At 51.2% G+C, this 22,107-nt stretch overlaps 1 protein-coding gene across 10 annotated transcripts in view; it reads right to left on the minus strand.

Moving 5' to 3' along the window:
* Window positions 1-22,107, minus strand: part of PLA2G6 (phospholipase A2 group VI) — a 52,306-nt gene that overhangs the window by 25,584 nt on the left and 4,615 nt on the right. For 3 of the 10 annotated variants that reach the window (XM_037731515.1, XM_017508968.2, XM_037731517.1), the window contains exons 2-4: window positions 13,248-13,635; window positions 2,257-2,472; window positions 1,197-1,380 (exon numbers count right to left, since the gene is read on the minus strand). In XM_037731515.1, coding sequence (XP_037587443.1) covers window positions 1,197-1,380; window positions 2,257-2,472; window positions 13,248-13,546 — 699 coding nt within the window. In that variant the 5' untranslated portion in view covers window positions 13,547-13,635. Of the gene's footprint in view, window positions 1-1,196; window positions 1,381-2,256; window positions 2,473-13,247; window positions 13,636-22,107 lie in introns of those variants that run through there. The other 7 variants (XM_017508974.2, XM_017508969.1, XM_037731516.1 and 4 more) reach the window with 4 other exon arrangements.

Consider the following 22,107-nt stretch of genomic DNA (forward strand, 5'->3'; position numbering starts at 1 on the left):
TTTGACTTTTGATTCATTAATTGAAAAAAAAAAAAAAAAAGAAATCCACATTTTCTGGAATAATGTAGTTGCATTCTGATGCCAAGGCACAAAGAACAAGATCTTTAGAAGAATTTTCTAATTCTAGACAATAAAACATAATCCAACATCCTGCCTCTTCTTTTCAATCTAATATAGGAAGTTGCTTTTAATAATATCACCAGGCAGTGGTTCACACCTGTAATCCCAGCACTTTGGGAGGCTGAGACTGGTGGATCATCTGAGGTCAGGAGTTCAAGACCAGCCTGGACAACACGGTGAAACCCTGTCTCTACTAAAAAAATACAAACATTAGCCTGGCATGGTGGCGCAAGCTTGTAATCCCAGCTACTCAGGAGGCCGAGGCAGGAGAATCACTTGAACCCGGAAGACAGAGGTTGCAGTGAGCCAAAGTAGCGCCATTGCACTCCAGCCTGGGCAACAAGAGTGAAACTCTGTCTCAAAATAATAATAATAATGATAATAATAATAATAATATTACCTCATCTGCTTGCCCACAATTTAAAAAAGACAAATCTTTTGCCCAGGTAATCAAAAACGTTAACAGGAGGGCCTTTGGCACAAATGCTGACAGGAACTGGAGAGAGTTCGGTTTGCTTCGTTTGAATTCCTGTAAAACGGGGTGTCCAATATTTTGGCCTCCCTGGGCCACATTGGAAGAATTGTCTTGGGCCACACATAAAATCCATGAATGATAGCTGATCTAAAAAAAAAGATCAGTGCATAAATCTCATGGTGTTTTAAGAAAGGTTATGAATTTGTGTTGGGCCACATTCAAAGCTGTCCTGGGTTGCAGGCAGCCTGAAGGGCCTCAGGTTGGACAAGTCTGCAAAAGGTTAAGCTCAGGTCCTGCCGGCCCACAGGCCCCTCCAGGCAGGCATCTGGCTCCGTTTGTGCTCAGGAAAAGTGGAACTGAGCTGACTGACTGGAACGGGGCCTTGAGTCTATTTTGCTGGGTTGGAGGTCTTCCCCAGGGTTATCAAGCAAAGAGGCTGAGGATGTGGCTCCTGGAAAAGCACTGGGAGGGAAGGGCCTCAAGGACCAAGGTGGGACAGTGAGAGGCCCAAGAGTGACACCTGAGCCCAGGGGCTCGAAGGGAACTGTGGACACCGGGAGGTGATGGGTGATCATCTGCCCCCCCCCCCGCCCCCGCTCACCTGCAGCACTTGGGAATTGTCACCCTGGACAGCATAATGGAAGGCAGTCTCTCCCTTGTTGTCAGTGACATCCATCTGGGCGTGGCAGTACTGCACCAGCTCCACCAGGATCTCCTCATTGCCCTTGCGGCAGGCCAGGTGCAGGGGAGTGCACCCCTCCTCATTCTCTGTGCTATTGGCACAGCTGCAGGGGAGGGCCGAGGTAAGCAGAGGTGAGCAGGTGTGGCATATGGTGGCACAGGAAGGTAAGCGCACATGCAGGGAAGTGGGCTCAGAAACTCGGACTTTCTGGTTTATTTCAGTTCAAGAGCATTTCCGCCACTCTGACTTTCTGGTTTATTTCAGCTCAAAAGCATTCCCGCCATTCAGCTAGTTGGGCTGATTTGAGGGTACTTGCCTCTGATGTGACCTGCATCAGGTTTTCGTTCAGTTTGCTCACTTGTACAAGACATGTGCCCTGGGGCCACACCAGCATGAAGTGGGCAGGGTGGTGGCGCAGAAAAGGGACACGGAATGCAGATACCTCATTAGACTTGGGCAATTCGCTTAACCTTCCTGGGCTTCAATATCCTTATCTACACAACCTGCTGTACCTGCCCCAGGAAATGGACGGAGCAGTGGTGAGTTTAGACACTGTGCTGTCCAAGATCGTGCCTGGAAACTAAAGTGCAGTGAGGCTTGTTGTCTCGTTTTGTTTTTTTGAGATGGAGTTTTGCTTTTGTCACCCAGGCTGAAATGCAGTGGTGCAATCACAACTCACTGTAACCTCTAACTCCTGGGCTCAAGCAATCCTCCTGCCTCAGCATCCCAAGTATCTAGGACTACAGACACATGCCACCACACACAGCTAATTTTTTTTTTTTTTTTTTGAGATAGAGTTTTGCTCTTGTTGCCCAGGCTGGAGTGCAATGGCGCAATCTCGGCTCACTGCAACCTCCGCCTCCCGGGTTCAAGCGATTCTCCTAACCTCAGCCTCCTGAGTCACTGAGGCCTGTGGCCCCCACTGCCCACACATGCAGGTACACACATGTTGTCCAAAAGGCATCGCTCCCCTGCTCACCTGATGATGCGGCTGTGATGGAAGCACTCACGGATCCCGAGCTCCACGGCCAAGTGGGCCACTGACCAGCTGGGGTGGTTGCGGATGAGGTCGGTCAGGTGCTGCAGGACCTCAGTTTGCAGGACCTGTGGGGAGCTCTCATAGAAGGGCAGCAGCTGGGAAGAATACTGCTGGAATTTCACCAGGGCATCAGCCTCCACCTCCAGCTGGAAGAGTCTGTGGAGCCAGGACAGAGGAGCAAGACCCAGAAATGAGCCAGGTGGGACCACCAGCCCACATCCCTGCTGGAATCAGAAGGCCCCCAGTCTGTGGCCTGGCCTGCTCTAGGCTGACTCCCCTCCCAAGCAAGCAAACACACACACACACACACACACACACACACACACACGTAAATGACATAATGACATTTAGGTTAGACTTCTTCGTTTCTTAGAGACAAGGTCTTGCTCTGTAACCCAGCCTGGAATGCAGTGGTATGATCATGGCTTACTGCATCTTCGAATTCCTGGGCTCAGGGGATTCTCCTACCTTAGCACCTGAGTAGCTGGGATGACAGGCATGCACCACCAGGCCCAGCTAATTTCATTTGGAGACAGAGTCTTGTTTTGTTACCCAGGCTGGAGTATAGTAGTGTGATCTCAGATCACTATGACCTCTGCCTCTCGGGTTCAAGCAATTCTCCTACCTTAGCCTCCCGAGTAGCTGGGATTAAAGGCGCATGCCACCATGCCTGACTAATTTTTCGTATTTTTAGTAGAGATGGGGTTTTGCCATGTTGCCCAGGCTGGTCTTGAACTCCTGGCCTCAAGTGATCCTCCTGCCTCAGCTGCCAGAAGTGCTGGGATTACAGGTGTGAGCCACGGTCACTCTAGATTTTCTTTTATTTTGAAAAACTTTCCTTTTCTTTGGTAACATCATTTATTGCTTTTATATTTTATTTTATGACAGCCCTGCCATATCAGCTTTCTAACTTGATTTCCACATCTGAGAGCCCAGCCTCGAGTACTTGGACCCTGTTCACAGTAGGAACTACGTATTATTTAACCTAAATGTAAGCAACAGAATATGAATTATGGTACAACTCTGTAATGAACTATTATGCAGGCATTAAAATGAGATATTTTTAAAAAACAGGGAATTTTTGTTTTTGAGACCGAGTTTTGCTCTTGTTGCCCAGGCTGGAGTGCAACGGTGTGATCTCGGCTCACTATAGCCTCCATCTCCCAGGTTCAAACAATTCTCCTGCCTCAGGCTCCTGAGTAGCTGGGATTACAGGTGCCCACTACCACGCCCAGCTAATTTTTTGTATTTTTAATAGAGACAGGGTTTCGCTATATTAGCCAGGCTGATCTCGAACTCCTGGCCTCAGGTGACCCGCCCACATTGGCCTCCCAAAGTGCTGGGATTACAGGCATGAGCCACCGCACCCAAATGTTTATTGTTATGTAATAACAATGATTCTTATGTAATAATGCTGGATACAAGTTATATATAATACAATGTGATCTCAGTTGTGTTTTAAAAAGCCTGGAAGGAAATGTGTCAAAATGTGAATGGTACCATAATAAAGAATTTATGTTCTTCTTTAACCATTTTTGTAGTTTCTACATTTTCTATAATGAGCACATATTATTTTTACAGTCAGAAAAAGGAAGCTTTGTTCATTTCTTGTTTGTTTGTTTGTTTTTGTGTTTGTGTTTTTGAGATGGAGTATCACTCTGTCACCCAGGCTGGAGTGCCATGACACGATCTTGGCTCACTGCAACCTTGCCTCCTGGGTTCAAGCGAGTCTCCTGCCTCAGCCTTCCTAGTAGCTGGGATTACAGGCACCTGCCCTCATGCCCGGCTAATTTTTGTATTTTTGTAGAGACGGGGTTTTACCACTTTGGCCAGGCTGGTCTTGAACTCCTGACCTCAGGTGATCCACCTACCTCAGCCTCCCAAAGCGCCGGGATTACAGGGATAAGCCACCGTGTCCAGCCAGCTTTGTTCATTTTTAAGCGTTGGGGTTGAGTCCAAGTTTTGCTGTTAAGGTGCTATGTGACTTTGGGAAATCCTTTTCCCTCTCTGAGCCCCATCTGAAACATGAGACTAACTGTACTTGTCCTACCTACCTCCCAGAGGTGCTGTGAGGACAGATGAAAAATCACTATAAAATCACTTTCAAAACTATAACCATTACGTGTCCGTGATGTTTACTTAAAATTCTGGCCAGGGCTTTTAACATACCAGAAGGTTTTGTCTTGCAGACTCTACAAGCCCAGCAGCCAGCCAGAGTCCAGTGGAGGCAGTGCCCAGAGAGTGCTGGCTCAACAGGGCCAGCCTGTTGTTCCACAGAGAGTGCATCGATTAACAATTAACTACTGGACAAGTGAGCTGTGCCAAATGGAGGGGTCAATTACTGAGCAATTGCATAAAATGCTCTGCCCTCCTGAAGCCTATTTTTTTTTTCTTTTGAGACAGAGTCTCGCTCTGTCGCCCAGGCTAGAGTGCAGTGGCAAAACCTCAGCTCACTGCAACCTCCACCCCCTAGATCAAGCAATTCTCCTGCCTCAGCCTCCCTAGTAGCTGGCATTATAAGTGTGTGTTACCATGCCTGGCTAATTTTTATATTTTTAGTAGAGATGGGGTTTCGCCATGTTGGCCAGGCTGGTCTCGAACTCTTGACCTCAGTCTCCCAAAGTGCTGGGATTACAGGCGTGAGCCACTGTGTCTATGTTATTATGGGGGAGATCAACAAAATGACTAAAGTAAAAACATAAAATAAGAAAGTCCATTAAATAGACTATAAGGTAATCGGTGCTATAGAAACAACAAAAACCACAACAAAGGTAAGGAAGGAGGAGGTGGAAGGAAGCCATTCCTCATGGCCCTTGGCTGGGTTTTTCCTTCATCCCGCCAACCTCTTACCATCAGGGCACTCCACGTCAAGTGCTGCCAATATGTCGGAGAATGACAACTGAAAACTGATCAATGGAATTAGCAACATGGGGGCACGCGCAACCTTGACAACAATGCTTGCAGTGAAGTAGGGAACCAAGGCCTGATTAAAGTCAGTTGAAGGACAGGATGTGAGAAACTGAAGACTGCAAAGATAGATGACATTTTTGAGGAGTTTTGCTGTGGAGAGGAGCAAATAAAGGGAGGAGTAGCTAATGGGAGAAGTGTAATCAGGCATTTGAATGCTGACGGGAATGATGATTCTCTCTCAGAACTTCCACTTTCCATTAACGGGAGACTAGGGAATGTAAAGCAGACTACCTACTGAGGACAGCCAGAAATGCTAGACGGGTTATTAAAAAACATCTGCTGGCAGGCACTGGATACCTAAAAAGACGGTGATGACTCACCAGACTGGAAGGAATGATGGAAACCCAGGAATTAAGCTCAGTGTTCATGTGGCTGTCACTGGAGAGGATAGGTGAGGGGGGGGCGGGGCGGGGAGGCAGATGAGCAGCACCAGTTATAACCTCGTGGGGCTCAGGACACAGGGGTCTGCCAAGAGGAGAGCCCTGATGAACATCTCTAACTCTAGGTTAGGATCCTAAAGAACTACCAAGCCTAAGAATAAGGGTGAGCCATACACAGACACGCCCTCACTGGGACCACAGTTCAACCTCAAGTAATTTCAGCTCCAGAAATGAGACTGAGGTTATCCTGGTTGCAAGTGTTCCCAGGTACCTGGGAGAAACAAAAATAAATCCATTCTTTATAAGGAAACATCAAACTAGGCTCCAGATTACTTCCACAAGCATACTTGCAAATACAATGTCCAGCACATAATCAAAACTCACCAGGCACATGTGGCGATAAGACATGAAAGAAAACCAACAGAAACAATATACAAAAGAAAACATACCTGTAAGTGAGGGGGCTGTAAATATTTAAGTTATCCAAAATAGACTTTAAAGTAACTGGGATAACATTCAAGAGGGTAAAAAAGGAAATTTAGAATTTTGTCAAAGAGCCTTGAATTATCAAAAAAAGGATCAAATGTTAATTACAGAATTTAAAAATATAATCAACAAAATTCAGAACTTGATAGCTAAGTATAATAGCAGATTGAACAATATTGAAGAGAAAACGAGTGAACAGGAAGATAGGTAGGGAAGAGTAAACAGAACAAAGCATGGACAAAAGAATAAAAATATATAGTAAATTAGATAAAAGACATAGACTATCTAATAAAAAGACCTAGCATACATATATAAGTGGAGGGTCAGAGGCAGAGTAGAAAAAGAATCGGATGGAAGCCACATTTGAAGAGTTAACGTCTGCAAACTTTCCAAAACTGATTTTTTTTTGGAAGGGACAGAGTTTTCACACTTGTTGCCCAGGCTGGAGTGCGATGGCGCTATCTTGGCTCACCGCAGCCTCCGCCTACCAGGTTCAAGCGATTCTCCTGCCTCAGCCTCCCGAGTAGCTGGGATTACAGGCAGCTGCCACTACACCCAGCTACGTTTTGTACTTTTAGTAGAGACGGGGTTTCACCATGTTGGCCAGGATGTGCTGCTTTCTACTCTGCTCGGTGAAGATGGGCTGTGGGTGGGATGAACGATGGAGGAGATAGCCCTAGAGCAGGTGGCCGGGGCCCTGGGCACTCCACTTGTCCGAGGCTCCTGACAAGCAGTTTTATGGCAAAGTCCCAGTCCGGAGCGCCTCAAAAGTCAGCTCCTGGTAGAGAAGCACAGGTCACATGCTTCTGTTCCACGAGGTAGGGTCATTACTGCCTGGGAGGGACAGCCCTGTTTCTGCTGAGATACCAGTGAGAAGCTGGTCAATTTCATCAAATGTCATCTGTTACCAGTCAATGCCAGCCGTAAATGATTAATTTCTACCAGGAACAGAAGTATCTATGCTATCATAATATACACAGGTATATTACAAGTGACCCTTGGGGGCTTACACAGGGGGAGCCAGGGCCCCCCGCATAGGTCAGGCAGGCAGGGCCAGGATCAGCCCAGTGGGGTGGAGTGTCACTCAGCTCACCACACTACAAGGCAGCCCTGATGTCAGAAAAGTAAACGAGTGGGTTCTATAGCCAGATGATTGGGTGTGAATAACCACTACACTGACCAGCTGTGTGACTTCAGGGGACTTCCTTAACTTCTGCCAGCCTCTGTTTCCTCATCTGTAATAGGAGATTAGTAACGACCCCACCTCATGGGACTGTCGTGCCGATAAAATGACTGGGCCAAGCCCAGGCATGCGGGATGCACTGGGAAACTGCAGATGCTACTGCTGTCGCCGTCTCTATCAGCAGGGTCCAGTCTCGCCACCCAGTAGCAATGCTGTGAGACTCTCGGGCCTTAGGTTATACAACCCAAGAATTCAGAAGCTCCTAATTCCATCCCCCAGGTCCATCCAGAAGCTCAGGATGACAGCTCACCACAGCAACAGCAGCAAAAGAACAACAGAAACACCTCTACCTGGAGCCGAAGGCTAGCAGCCCACGCTCACTCTAACACACTTCAGGTACCCAGACCAAGGCTGGGAGCGGTGGCTCACACCTGTAATCCCAACACTTTGGGAGGTCAAGGCAGGCAGATCACCTGAGGTCGAGACTTCAAGACCAGCTTAACAACATGGAGAAACCCCATCTCTACTAAAAATAGAAAATTAGGCCATGTATGGTGGCTCATGCCTGTAATCCCAGCACTTTGGGAGGCCGAGGCGGGTGGATCACAAGGTCAAGAGACCAAGACCATCCTGGCTAACATGGGAAACCATGTCTCTACTAAAAATACAAAACAATTAGCTGGGTGTGGTGGTGCATGCCTGTAGTCCCAGCTACTCTGGAGGCCGAGGCAGGAGAGTTGCTTGAACCTAGGAGGCAGAGGTTGTAGTGAGCCGAGGTGGCGCCACTGCACTCTAGCCTGGCGCCTGGGGACAGAGCGAGACTCCATCTCAAAAAAAAAAAAAAAAAAAAAAAAAAATACAAAATTAGCCAGGCACAGTGGTACATGCCTATAATCCCAGCTACTTGGGAGGCTGAGGCAGGAGAATTGCCTGAACCCGGGAGGCAGAGATTGTGGTGAGCAGAGACCATGCCATGGCACCCCAGCCTGGGCAACAAGAGCGAAACTGCATCTCAAAAATAAATAAATAAATAAGTACTCAGGACAGTCCAAAGTCCTCCAGGGCAACACAGGAGGAGGATCATTTAGAAGGCAGAACCTCAGCCCCGGGCAGAGGAAGTCCAGTACGCCAGGCATGCTCTCCACAAACTCCAGGGTGTTGAGAGGAGCTTCGAGAACACTGCAATGACCACCCCTGGCCCTGGAGAAGCCCGGGGCTCTGGCAGTGCCCTGACCCCTCCTCCATGGCCTCGGACCCCCCCCCCCATTGCAGCCTCACTCCAGGTCACACCCGAGGCCTTGGCATTACCGCTTCTGGGACCCTTGGTAACCTGGACCCCTGAATCCCACTCCCCATCCTCCACCTTCCCTTCCTAGCTCACTCTGTCAACTGCCCTGAATGCAACAGTCCTCGACCCTCCACCCATGTGGCACACAGCAGCCCTGAACACTATAAAGCTGAATTAATATATCACATTCATTTATTCCACAAGCCTGATCTATGCCAGGCACCTGCTGGGGGCTGGGCACACTGTCATGAACCCGACAGACACAGTCCCTCCCTCACAAGGTCTGTGGCCTACCAGGAAGGCAGGCTCCCCAGAGCAGGGATGGGTGTCATGGGATGCCCGGCAGAAACTCCTACTCTAGCCTGTAGGTCAGGGGAGGGCAAGAGGAAGGGAGGCAGGCAAAGAAAGGGGAGTATTCCAGGCCACAGTAAGAGCCTGGGCAAAGGCCAGGAGCACAAGGTGGCAAGAGCTGAGACCACAGAGGCAGAGGCTTGATCACACAGGGCCCTTTTAAGCCCTTAAGCACCTGATGTGTTAAGAAAACAGGAAGCCCTTGAGGAGTTAAGCAGGGGAGCGACAGGTTGTGACAGCAGCTTGGGAGAGGATGAGAGGAGTGTAGACCACAGCTAACGCGGCAGGAGCCCACGTGCGCAATGACTGTGGCCTGGAGAAGTGAGCCAGCAGCAAGATGGAGAGGGAGAGAACCTGTGATTTTCCACTGGCACGTGGCTGTCTGCAACACCACACCACTTCCTTCCCAGCCTCCCTTGCAGTTAGCTGTGGCCATGTGACCAGGTTCTGGTCAATGGGATTTAGGTGGAAGGCATGTGTGCAACTTCCAAGAAGCCTCCCTAAGGAGAGGGAGAATGCCCTGCTGCACCCTGCCCTTCCGCCCTCCCTCTGGCTGGAAAGGTGGATGTGATGGCTGGATCTGGTGGCTGGGATGATGCTATTTGCTGAAATGGAAATGCTTGGGTGGGAGCAGATTAGAGAAGAGAAGATAAAAAAGACCGGAGAGCTGGCCAGGCATGGTGGCTCACGCCTGGAATCCCAGCACTGTGGGAGACCGAGGGGGGCAGATCACAAGGTCAAGAGATGGACACCATCCTAGCCAGCATGGTAAAACCCCATCTCTACTAAAAAATACAAAAGTTACCTGGGCATGGTGGCGCGAACCTATAATCCCAGCTACTCAGGAGGCTGAGGCAGGAGAATTGCTTGAACCCGGAGGCGGAGGTTGCAGTGAGCCAAGATCTGCCACTGCACTCCAGCCTGGCGCCTAGCGACAAAACAAGGCTCTGTCTCAAAAAAAAAAAAAAAAAAAAAAGATTCCAGAGCTATGACTGTGAAAATAAATAAATCAATAAAATTTTAAAATAAGACAAACAGACGGGTGTGGCAGCTCAAAAGCCTGTAATCCCAGCACTTTGGGAGGCCAAAACAGGTGGATCACATGAGGTCAGGGTCAAGAGTTTGAGACTAGCCTGGCCTACATGAGGAAACCCCATCTCTACTAACAATACAAGAATTAGCTGGGCGTGGTGGTGGACACCTGTAATCCCAGCTACTCGGGAGGCTGAGGCAGGAGAATCACTTGAACCCGGGAGGCAGAGGTTGCAGTGAGCCAAGACAGAACCATTGCACACCAGCCTGAGCAACAAGAATGAAACTCTGAATCAATCAATCAATAAAAAAAAAAAAAAAAAAAAAAAAAAAAAAAAAAAAAAAAAAAAAAAAAAAAAAAAAAAAAAAAAAAAAAAAAGACTCTAGAGCCAAGTTAGGGATGGCAGGAATTCTGAGATAAGAGAATGTGCTCAGCTTGAAACTCCACCCAATGCTCCTTGGTCTGTCTAAATACATGGAAATGGTCGGGCACAGTGACTCACCCCTCTAATCCAAGCACTTTGGGAGGCCAAGTCGAGTGAATCACCTGACGTTAGGAGCTCGAGACCAACCTGGTGGCAAAACCCTGTCTCTACTAAAAACACAAAAATTAGCTGGGTATGGTGGCAGGTGCCTGTAATCCCAGCTACTGGGGAGGCTGAAGCAGGAGAATCGCTTGAAGCCAGGAGGTGGAGGTTGCAGTGAGCTGAGATCACACCACTGCACTCCAGCCTGGGTGACAGCAAGACTCTGTCTCAAAAAAACACATACATACATACATACATACATACATACATACATACATGGAAACAACACAGCAGCACAGACAGAGAAATGGATTGGGAACCAGAAGACATTGATTCTGTTTCTTCACTGCTTCCTGTGTAACTAGGATGAATCACTTACCATCCCAAGGCTGTTTTCTCAACCATAAAATGGGATACTGCCTTCCTTGCCCACCTCCAAGGGTCAGCAGAGAATGTGCTAGCCCAACGCACTCTAAAACATCCTATAAAGTACCACCCAATATCTTATGTGTAGTTAGCAAGCTGCTGGCAAAGGACTGAATTCCCCTGGGAGGGAGGTCTGCCCACACTGGGGCTGAGACAAATCTGGAATCCTACCAAGGGACTTTACAACTGAAAGAACTTGGTGATTATTGGTAGGTGGAGGTTGGTGGTATCCCCAGGGTAGTGTATCTCAAAAGTGGGGCTATCCAGCTCTCCAAGGAGTGGGCCTGCTGCCCTGGCAGCTGTGCCTGCAGTAAGGCTCTGGAGGTCTGAGAGCAAGCCTTCCCCATTCAAGGTCACCCCTGATGCAGTCCGGCTGGAGGGCAGTCCACTCAGACCCATCTGCACTCAGAATCTGGAATGGCCCCGCTATGTTAAAATTGGTGCCTGGGCCAGGCACGGTGGCCTATGCCTGTAATCCCAGCACTTTGTGAGGCCGAGGTGGGCAGATCACAAGGTCAGGAGTTCAAGACCAGTCTGGCCAATCTGGTGAAACCTATCTCTACTAAAAATACAAAAATTAGCCGGGTGTGGTGGTGTGCACCTGTAATCCCAGCTATTCAGGAGGCTGAGGCAAGAGAATTGCTTGAAACTGGGAGGCGGAGGTTGCAGTGAGCTGAGATCCTGCCATTGCACTCCAGCCTGGGCAACAAGTGAGACTCCATCTAAAAAAAAAAACTGGTGCCTGGGCTGGCCACTGAGCTGCCTCTAGCCCAAGTACCTGCTGTGGTGCCTCTGCCTCAGGTTCCTCGTGGAGCCAGCCCTGAATTCTCACCTGCTTGGATGGGGCCTGATGCCTGCCACGCTCCTCTGTTGCTGCCAGCCCCTGGCCCCAAGCCTGACACTTTTAGAGACCCCTCCTGCCACGCCTCTTCAGTCAGAATGAGTCCCCAGCTGCTTCCTTCAGCCTCAGTCTCACCAAGGCCCTGCATGCACCTGGGACCCAGCCAGAGCCACCTGCCCGCCGGCTCACAGCTCCACACCCCTGCATGGGTGGAAAGACCTATTCAGTCTGTTCTGCCACACAGGCTCCTCCTCACTCTTCCAGACACAGAGCAGCTCTCAGCCACCTCCTCGTGATCCACACTGCTTCCTCGGCTCTCCCTGGGTCAGAGCACTCCTCAAGGGGTGCTATAAGGCCTGTTCGCACTGGGCCTCCCCCACCGGACTGTAAGTTCCTTAAAGACACAGGGCATGTCTGTCATCTCACAGGGCCAGCCAGGACTGACCCAGAGCCCGGGATTCTGGAGACACTGGAGGTGCCTGGTGCATGCTGAACGGATGGCTGGCAGGGCACCCAGATGGATGGGTGAGCGGAAACAGGGATATCTGTCTGAGTCCAACTAGATGCCAGTCTGCCAAGAGCTGCTGGGACCTGCATTTGGAATCTTGGCTGCTTCTCCCGGTTTTCCACCAGCTCTGCCATCTGTCTGGTTCCCTCAGCCCTGTACTGGCTTCTAAGCCTTCCTTTAGGGCCCAGAAGAGTCCCAGCGTGCCCTGAGAGGCGACAGCTCTGTCTAGCCCTCTTGAGCAAACGCTGGCCAGCCACCATGAGGATGGCCATGCCCTTAAAGAGCCAGGGCTAGGCCGGGCACAGTGGCTCACGCTTGTAATCTCAGCACTTTGGGAGGCCAAGGCGGGTGGATCACCTGAGGTCAGGAGTTTGAGACCAGCCTGGCCAACATGGTGAAACCCTGTCTCCACTAAAAATAAAAAAATTAGCTGGGCATGGTGGCGGGCACCTGTCATCCAGGCTACTCAGGAGGCTGAAGTAGGAGAATTGCTTGAACCTGGGAGGCAGAGGTTGCAGTGAGCTGAGATCGCACCACTGCACTCCTGCCTGGGCAACAGAGTGAGACTCTGTCTCAAAAAAACAAAAACAAAAAAAAAAATAAAGAGCCAGCGCTAAGGGTCCTCCTTATCTGATGTGGCCCCTCTCAGCCTCCCTGTCCTTCCTTCTTCCCTTTGTCCATATAGGTCAAGCCTCCAAGCAGGAAACAGCCCAGGCTTCCAACCCCACTCTCGTGCTGCTGGGACACTGATGGGCCAGAAGTGTGGAGTCTCGGAAGCCCTTCCCTCTGGTCTCAGAGTACCGTCTCCCCTCTCTCCTACCCCCTTCCAGACCCCTCAGATGGAGACCCAAAGAAGCTGCTTCTCGGCCAACAAGACCTGCAATCCAAGAGATCGGGAGAGACAAAGGAGAGAAGTGTGTGCCCCTGACCATCACCCACCGGAATCCACTCTGTGAGTTCCTGGAGTTGACCAGGACGCAGTCCCAGGTGCGGCTGGGAGTGTTCTGGAACAGGATCAGCTGCCCTTCCTCCCGAACCCGGCCGCTCGAGGCGTAGTCGGCCACAGCCACCTCCTTCACGCGGAATGGGTTAGAGAACAAGTTGGTGACGCTACTGAGGGTATTGACCAGGCGGCCGAGGAACTGCATCTTCTGCGGGGCGGGTGGGGAGGCCCCACCACGTTCCCCCTCGGTCTGGAAGACAACGAGGTCTCTGGTCAGCCGGGTGCGGTCTCCCATGCCCACCTCACCAACTGCCGCGGTTTCCTGCACAGACACCCGGATGGCTCCTCACCAGCGTTGTCCCCAGATCCTGGGCATGGAGGGACCTGAAAAGGAGGGGAAAGACAGAGAAATGACACTGAGTGGGAGGTAAAAGTGACAGGACCCTCAGGACAGACTGGGGACCTAGCAAACCCTGGCCAGTCCCCTAAGAGGACAGCCATACCCTTAAAGAGCCAGGGCTAGGCCGGGGTCTGTCCCCGTACCCTCCTGTGCTGCCACTGTGCAGTGACCTTAACTGCCTGCTCCCTGACCCAGTGTCCCCAGCAGAGACTCAGTTTCCTCACCTGCAGTGAGTGGTATTGACCAAAGGAGACAACAGATGTGAACATACATTACAGGCAGTCCTGTCCTCAGCAAATGGAGGTTTCTCACTATGTAAGTTACAGAGATAATCTTTCAGCACCCAAAGAGGCCAGCACGGACTGGGTGCAGTGACTCATGTCTATGATCCCAGGCTTTGGGAGGCTGAGGCAGGTGGTCACCTGAGGTCAGGGGTTCAAGACCAGCCTGGCCAACATGGTGAAACCCCATCTCTACTAAAAATACAAAAATCAGCCCGTCGCGATGGCAGGCACCTGTAATCCCAGCTACTTGGGAGGCTGAGGCAGAAGAATCGCTTGAATCCAGGAGGCAGAGGTTGCAGTGAGCCGAGATCATGTCACTGCACTCCAGCCTGGTGACAGAGCAAAAACTCCACCTCAAAAAAAAAAAAAAAATCGATAATTATATCAGGAGACATTTACTAAGCACTGACTATGTAGCAGACTCTCAACTGAGCTCATTATGTGATTATTTCATTTGATTCTCACAAAATTGTGAGGCAAGCACACCAACGAGACAGCATAGATCTAGAGCCAGGCGCAAGCAAATCTCAGCCACACCACATCCTAGCTGTGTGACCTTATGCAAGTTACTTAACCTCTCCGTGTGTCAGTTTCCTCATCTGTAACATGGGGGCCATAACAGCACCCAATAATAGCACATGGAAGACGTTAAGTGTTCAGTAAATGTTGGCTCTCTTTATGTTGCTGACCACCCTCTTTACAGATAAGAAAATGGAGCCTTAAAGAAGCTGGACTGCAGAACTCTGCAAATGTTCCAAAGCTTCCTTTTATGATTAGTAGTAGACAATGAGGGCATGAAAAGATTGTGAGCCTCGGTTTTCTCCTTCCTTTTTTTTAGACAGAGTCTCGCTCTGTCACCCAGGCTGGAGTACAGTGGCACGATTTCGGCCCACTGCAACCTCCGCCTCCTGGGTTTAAGCAATTCTCCTGCCTCACACTCCTGAGTAGCTGGGATTACAGGGGTCCGCCACCACGCCCAGCTAATTTTTGTATTTTTAGTAGAGATGTGGTTTCACTGTGTTGACCGGGCTGTTCTCAAACTCCTGACCTCGTGATCCACCCGCCTCAGCCTCCCAAAGTGCTGGGATTACAGGCGTGAGCCACTGTGCCCGGCCAGTTTTCTTCTTCTTTAAAATGGGGACATTTTTTGTCTCCCACATGCTATGAGAATAGAAGAAGAATGTGTGTGAGAATACTTGAACCTGTGCCAAGTTTCCTTCTTTCTTCTGCACTGGAGGGCTGCGAGGACAGGGAAGTTGAGGTGCCCGTGCCCCTCACCACAGCTGGGGAGAGGGGAGGGCCACGAAGGGGAAGCATGGGAATCAGTCCCAGGGAAAGAACTCCCCAGATGAGAGACGCGGTGTGCATGTCAGCGTGCACCACAGCAGTCTTGTGATGCCACAGAAATGGAAGGAACCCCGACATTCGGCATTAGGAGAAGGGTAATTTATGACGTGTTCACCCCAGAGATACTGGGTGTGGTCACTCAAAACTGTGAATGCGAAGATTATAACAACCCAAGAAAAGTTCACAGTGTCCCATTACAAGGCTCAGTGACATCTCTCAGTGATGTCTATCTGGAATGTCCTTCCTCTCCTTTTCTGTCTGAGAAGGCTCGGATCCTTCTTCAAATCCCAGCTCTGTTCTCATGGTTCTCACTTCCTCCTTAAAAATGTTTTCATTGGCCAGGTGCAGTGGCTCACACCTGTAATCCCAGCACTTTGGGAGGCCGAGGCGGGCGGATCATGAGATCAGGAGTTCGAGACCATCCTGGCCAACATAGTGAAACCCCATCTCTATTAAAAAAATACAAAAAATTAGGTGGGCATGGTGGTGGGTGCCTGTAATCCCAGCTACTTGGGAGGTTGAGGCAGGAGAATGACTTGAACCCGAGATCGCGCGGCTGCACTCCAGTCCGGGCAGGCGACAGCACAAGACTCTGTCTCCAAAAAAAAAAAAAAAAGTGTTTTTGTTGTTGCTGTTTTGAGACAGAGTCTGGCTCTGTTGCCCAGGCTGGAGTATAGTGGCTCAATCATGGCTCACTGCAGCCTCAACATCCTGGGTTCAACGATCCTCCCACCTCAGCCTCCTGAGTAGCTTGGACTACAGGTGTGCACCACCATGCCTGGGGAATTTCTTCAAAAAAAATTTTTATAGAGGCCAGGCATGGTGGCTCATGCCTATAATCCCAGCACTTTGGGAGGCTGAGGTGGGCAGATCACTTGAGGTCAGGAGTTCGAGACCAGCCTGGCCAACATGGTGAGGCCCTGTGTCTACTAAAAATGCAAAAAAATTAGCCAGGTATGGTAGTGGGCACCTATAGTCCCAGCCACTCAGGAGGCTGAGGCCGGAGAATCGCTTGAACCCAGGAAGTGGAGGTAGCAGTGAGCTGAGATAGCACCACTGCACTCTAACCTAGGTGACACAGCAAAGATTCAGTCTCAGAAAAAAAAAAAAAAAAAAAATTATAGAGACAGGGTCTCACCATGTTGCTCAGCCAGTCTCGAATGCCTGGGTTCAAGCAATCTGCCTGCCTCGGCCTCTCAAAGTGCTGGGATTACAGGTGTGAGTCACCATGCCTGGCCTAAAATGTTGATACAGCATCCCCGGGCGCCAGGTTCTCTGTCCTTGCTCTGGGCTCTCCCTCACGTTAAACACATCTGAACTATCACAGCTCAGCATGTTACAACTGCCCCTCCTGCCAGACGAAGCTCCGTCATCCTCCCACCAAACACTCCTGTGCATCTTTCCGGCACCATCCTAAGAGCTTTACGTATATTCATCGTTTCGTCTACACAACCACTCTATGACCTGGTTACTATCACTATCCTCGTTTTCCATATGAGAACACCAAAGAACGGAGAGGTAGAGTCACGCTCCCGGGGTCGCCCAGCCAGCGGGTGGAACGGGGAAGGCAGGCGCCCAGCTGGGCTGGCCCCGAGTCCGATTTCTCAAAGGCAGCTGCCCGTCTTTTCATCTCCGTCCACAAGCTTGGCTCATGGAAAGCTTGTCAAAACAAACATTTAACTGAGTAAATATTATGCACAGAAAAAACAAAGACTGACAGAAAACAAACCAAGATAGACTGATAGAAAACAGCCTATTGAGGAGATGAGGGTGCTGGGTTTATGGGCTTTTCTTTCTTTTCCCCATGTTCCAGATGCTACGTAAAGTGATTATAGTTTTTGAAGGAAGCAGCAGTGTAGGCTGAGCCCCTGGAGCCTGCAGCCGGGAAGATGGGGACCTCTGGGGCTCAGGGCTGGCCTGGAAGAGTAGCAGAGAGGCTCCCCAGAAGACAGGCCCGCAGAGATCCGGCGGGGTGCTCCCAGGAAGGGCAGAGAGTCAAAAGCATCCAGCACCCATAAGCCTTGGGTCAATGAAGAAAGCCACCAGGGATGCAGTGGACTCAAAGAAAGATTCCACACCCCGAGAGAGATCCCAGCCTGCATTCCCACCGCCAGGGCCTGGGGCTGGGGCTGGGGGATGCCCCCCCGCCGCACACCCACAGCAGCGTGGCCACAGAAAGGACAGGCCTGGCTGGTATCCAGCCTCCAGGGTTGGCGGGAGGATGAAATGACGCAATGGAGGGAAGGTGTCTGGGACACTGGCCGACTGCAGGCACACAAACAGTGGCCATTGTTATCACTAGGTGGAAGAAAGGAAATCACTAGCACGGGCCACATCCTGGAACACTCACGGCATCGCCAACCAGGAAGGCGGCCAGCAGGGAGAAAGTGCTCACACATGCTTCCTTCTGTCCCTGCCACCTCGGACCCGGAGCCCAAGCTCTTCCCAGCACAGCTGCAAGGGGGATGCTGGGTGGGGGCCCCCCAATTATGCCTCACTTCATCTCTCCCCCTGGTTTCTCACAACCTCCTACCCTTGACCTGCCCATGGGGTAATCACTTTTCCCTACTGATGACCGGCCCCTCCTGCTCCTCACCTGGGCTTCTCCCTGCACCCCCAGGATACCCGGGTCAACTGACACAGACCCCACCTCGGCTGCATCAAGCACCTTTCTCAATATCACAAGCAGAAAGACAAAGACTCAAGACCTTTGACAGTGGGGGTTGACAGTGATAATTCTGCCTGTCCACGCCAGGCAATTTTTAGGTACCGATTTTGGTCCCTCCCTCAAGGGACGTCAGATATTTCTGGCCTTTCTCTTTATCTCTGCTCACCCATCCCTTGTCAAAACCAAGCTTGCCTGCTGGGTTCACTGAGGGAAGACTTACAGAGTGTGCTAGTGTGAGGCTTTCCTGGAGGAACTGAAAGGAATAAGTATTATTATCCCATCTCAGAGATCAAGAAACTGAGGCCCAGAGAGGCCCCAAATTGTACAAGTTCAAAGGGCAGATTAAGGGCGGGCATGGTGGCTCACGCCTATAATCCCAGCACTTTGGCAGGCTAAGGCAGGCAGATCGCTTGAGCCCAGGAGTTCAAGACCAGCCTGGGCAACATGGCGAAACTCTGTCTCTACAAAATATAAAATAAAATTAGCTGGGCCCAGTGGCGTGCGCCTATCGTCCCAGCTATTCAGGAGGCTAAGGCCAGAGGATCACTTGAGCCCGGGAGGTTCAGACCTCAGTGAGCCGAGACTGTATCGCTGTACTCCAGCCTGGGCAACAGAGCAAGACCCTGTCTCAAAAACAAGACAAAACAAAGGGCAAAGTAAAGTTGCAGTCCACCAAAAAAGAAAAACAAAGAAATGAAAAACCTCGACGGGGAACAGAGAGGGACTGGAAGCAAGGGCAGGATCTCTGATGAGCTCCCTGGAAGTGACTACTTGGGTCCCTAAAACAAACAGTCACCGGAGAGACCCAAGCCTGGTCCCTGTCTCGCTGAGGGAAGGTCTGCCGAAGGAGGTGACTTTTGAGCTGAACGTTACAAGAACAGGAGTTTGCCAAGGTGGGAGACGGCGAGAGGCCATCACAGCGGAGGAAGCAGATCAGAACATGGGGGAAGGCAGAGAATAGGGGCTTGCCTGGCCCACCCGTGAACTGGGTGGCTCGAGAGGGGAAGGTGCCCACCCAGGAGAGGCTGTGGTTAGTGCTGTGATCCATGTGAACACAGGTCACCCAGAGTCACTTGTCCAGCGGCTGCTATGTCAGTCATGCCCATAGCCATGCCCAGGGAAGCAGGTTCTTCGCCTTCTGCAACGAGAAGCCGAGCCCAGGAAGAAGTGCAGTAAGGACGGAGACCAAGACAGTCGCTCATCGTGAGTGGTGAGGGAGAACTCAGTCCCAAAAATCTGGTTCCTCCTCAGCCACAAATTCCCTGAAGGACCCTGGGCATGCCTCGGGCAGGAGAGGAGCGGTCCCTGCCCTCTGAGGGTCACTACTTGCAGCAGCTGCCAGGCCCGAGCTGTCCCCTCTCCTCTCCTCTGGAAGGTTGGTGTGAAAACTGCTTTTCAGCCAGGCGCGGTGGCTCACACCTATAATCCCAGCATTTTGGGAGGCCAAGGCAGGCGGATCACGAGGTCAGGAGTTCGAGACCAGCCTGACCAACATGGTGAAACCCTGTCTCTACTAAAAATACTAAAATTAGTTGGGTGTGGTGGCACACGCCTGTAATCCCAACTACTCGGGAGACTGAGGCAGGAGAATCACTTGAACCTGGGAGGCTGCAGTGAGCCAAGATCATACCACTGGACTCCAGCCTGGGCGACAAAGCGAGACTGCGTCTCCAAAACAAAAATAAAAAGAAAGAAAACTCCTTTTCCAGAGTGAAAGGAAGTTGCGCTTGCACCCCCCGGAATGCTCTCTCCAGTTCCTGCCGCAGCCCCTGCTCGTCCTTCAAGGCTCAGCTGCCCCTCTGAATGCTCAGAGCACCAGAGCTCCTTCCAACCTGCATGGTAGTCATTTCTGTACATAGGCCCATGAGAGCCAGGTCCATACCCCCCCCAGCCTGACCCCCTCCATGCCCACTGTGCAACACAAATCCAGCTGCAGGTCTCCCTGCTGACCCTGGCTAGTGGCGCCCCAGGACCTTCCAGAAAAAGCCCAGACTCCAGCGTCCATGAGAGCTGGCCCAACCCACCCCTCCAGCTCACCTCTCACCTCTACTCCAGCCACGCTGCACCATCGATCCTCCCAGAACAAGTCCAGCTCACGCCGCAGTGCACCTGGGGATACCGCACGTATGCTCCATCGGCTTAGCCCATCCTCCCCACTTTCTCAGCCTGTCTCCGAGTACGTGCTCCATAAAGGACAAATGAATAAATCTCTTCTTGTCCATCAAAATTCAGCTCAGGTGCCATTGCCTCTGAAAATTCATACCTGCCCCTCTGAGCTGCAGCCCCAGTGTGCCTGCTCCTTCTCCCCAGCACCCCACACCACCCAGGGCCCAGCCTGCAGGAACATACACCATGGGAGAATGGGGATGCCTCTGTTGGCTTGGGTGGCCCACCCCACCCGCTTTGTTTCCCTAAGCACCTAGCATGTTCCTGGCTCACAGCGGGTGTTTAATAAATGTCTGGTGAAGGCCGGGCGTGATGGCTCACACCTGTAATCCCAGCACTTTGGGAGACTGAGGCAGGTAGATCATGAGGTCAGGAGATCAAGACCATCCTAGCCAACATAGTAAAACCCCATCTCTACTAAAACTACAAACAAACAAACAAAATTCACCAGGTGTGGCGGCACAGCCTGTAGTCCCAGCTACTCGGGAGGCCGAGGTAGGAGAATTGCTTGAACCCGGGAGGCAGAGGCTGTAGTGAGCCAAGATGGAGCCACTGCACTCCAGACTCCGACTCAAAAAAAAATAATAATTTTTTTTAAATGTCTGGTGAATGAATGAATGAGAATGAATGAATATACCAATTATAATCCCATGGGGCCAGCACCCTGAAACCCCCAGACGCACCTTATTCTCTTGAAGGTGAGAACAGGGACCGCCCACTCTGAGCCGCCAGGCTCCTCTCTACAATGGAATGGAAATTTCCTGCTCAAATCCCACCAGTGGCTAACAGTCCCCAAGGGATTCGCTTCTGCACCAGGAGGACCTGTATCCAGCAGGTGCACTGCTTCAGGAGTGGCGCTAAGTGACCAGGCTAATCCCTCCCCAGGCTTCGGTCTAGAAAGTTCAGCTTTACATAGTCAGGGCGCTTAGGCTGAGCTCACTCCTATTCCAAGCAGGAAAGACTCCAAGCCTTCTGCTTCCTTCTTGACTAAGCTGAGAGCAGAGAAGCAGGACAGCTGCCCGAGAGGTGCGTGACAGGAACCCACAGGCAGCAGGCCAGGAAGCAGACCTCACAGGCTGGGCCACGTGGGGGACCGCAGGAGCACACACAGAACTGCCCGAGGTGGAAACCAGGTCTCACGAGCCCCAGTTGCTGATGATAGGATGTCCCATGATTGGGACAACTGCTGGACGGTCCCGGCAGAATAGTGACACCCTCCTAAACACCCTCCTCCTCCCTACTCACGACAGAGCGGGCTGAGAACTCAGGGTCCAGTCAGAGGGCCAGGCTGCCCTGACTTCCTTCCTGCAGCTCCCACCGACCGTGCCACCCAGCACGTGGGTGTGCCACCACACACTGGCCTTCGTCCTCTCACAAGGCCACCATGCTTCATGGTTGGCAAAGGATTCCACACTTGTTACCTGCCTCCAATCTCACAAAGAAACAGGGAAGGTGCAGCCGGGCACGGTGGCTCACACCTATAATCTCACCACTTTGGGAGGCTGAAACAGGCGGATCACCTGAGATCAGGAGTTCGAGACCAGCCTGGCCAACATGGTGAGAAAGAAACCCTGTCTCTACTAAAAATACAAAAAATTAGCCAGGAGTGGTGGTGGGCACCTGTAATCCCAGCTACTTGGGAGGCTGAAGCAGGAGAATCCTTGAAGCTGGAAGGCAGAGGCTGCAGTAAGCCGAGATCGCGCCACTGCGCTAAAACTTGGTTGACAGAGTGAGACTCCATCACAAAACAAAACAACAGGGAAGGTGCGATCATCTCCCTGTTTGGCATATGGGGAAATCAAGGCCCCAAGAGAAGAAATGGGGGGGAGGGTGTTGCCTGTCTGTGTCCTCTGACTCCTAAACAGCACTGGGCAAAGAGCTGGCCACACGGCAGGTGATCAATCCGTAGGTGAAAAAACACTGAATGAATGCAGGGCTCACGTCAGCTCCCATCCGAGCCTCTGGGCCTCCAAGGCAGCATCCCAGCAAAA

The sequence above is a fragment of the Cebus imitator genome, unplaced genomic scaffold (assembly GCF_001604975.1).
Source record: "Cebus imitator isolate Cc_AM_T3 unplaced genomic scaffold, Cebus_imitator-1.0 Scaffold404, whole genome shotgun sequence".
NCBI classification, from domain to species: Eukaryota; Metazoa; Chordata; class Mammalia; order Primates; family Cebidae; genus Cebus; species Cebus imitator.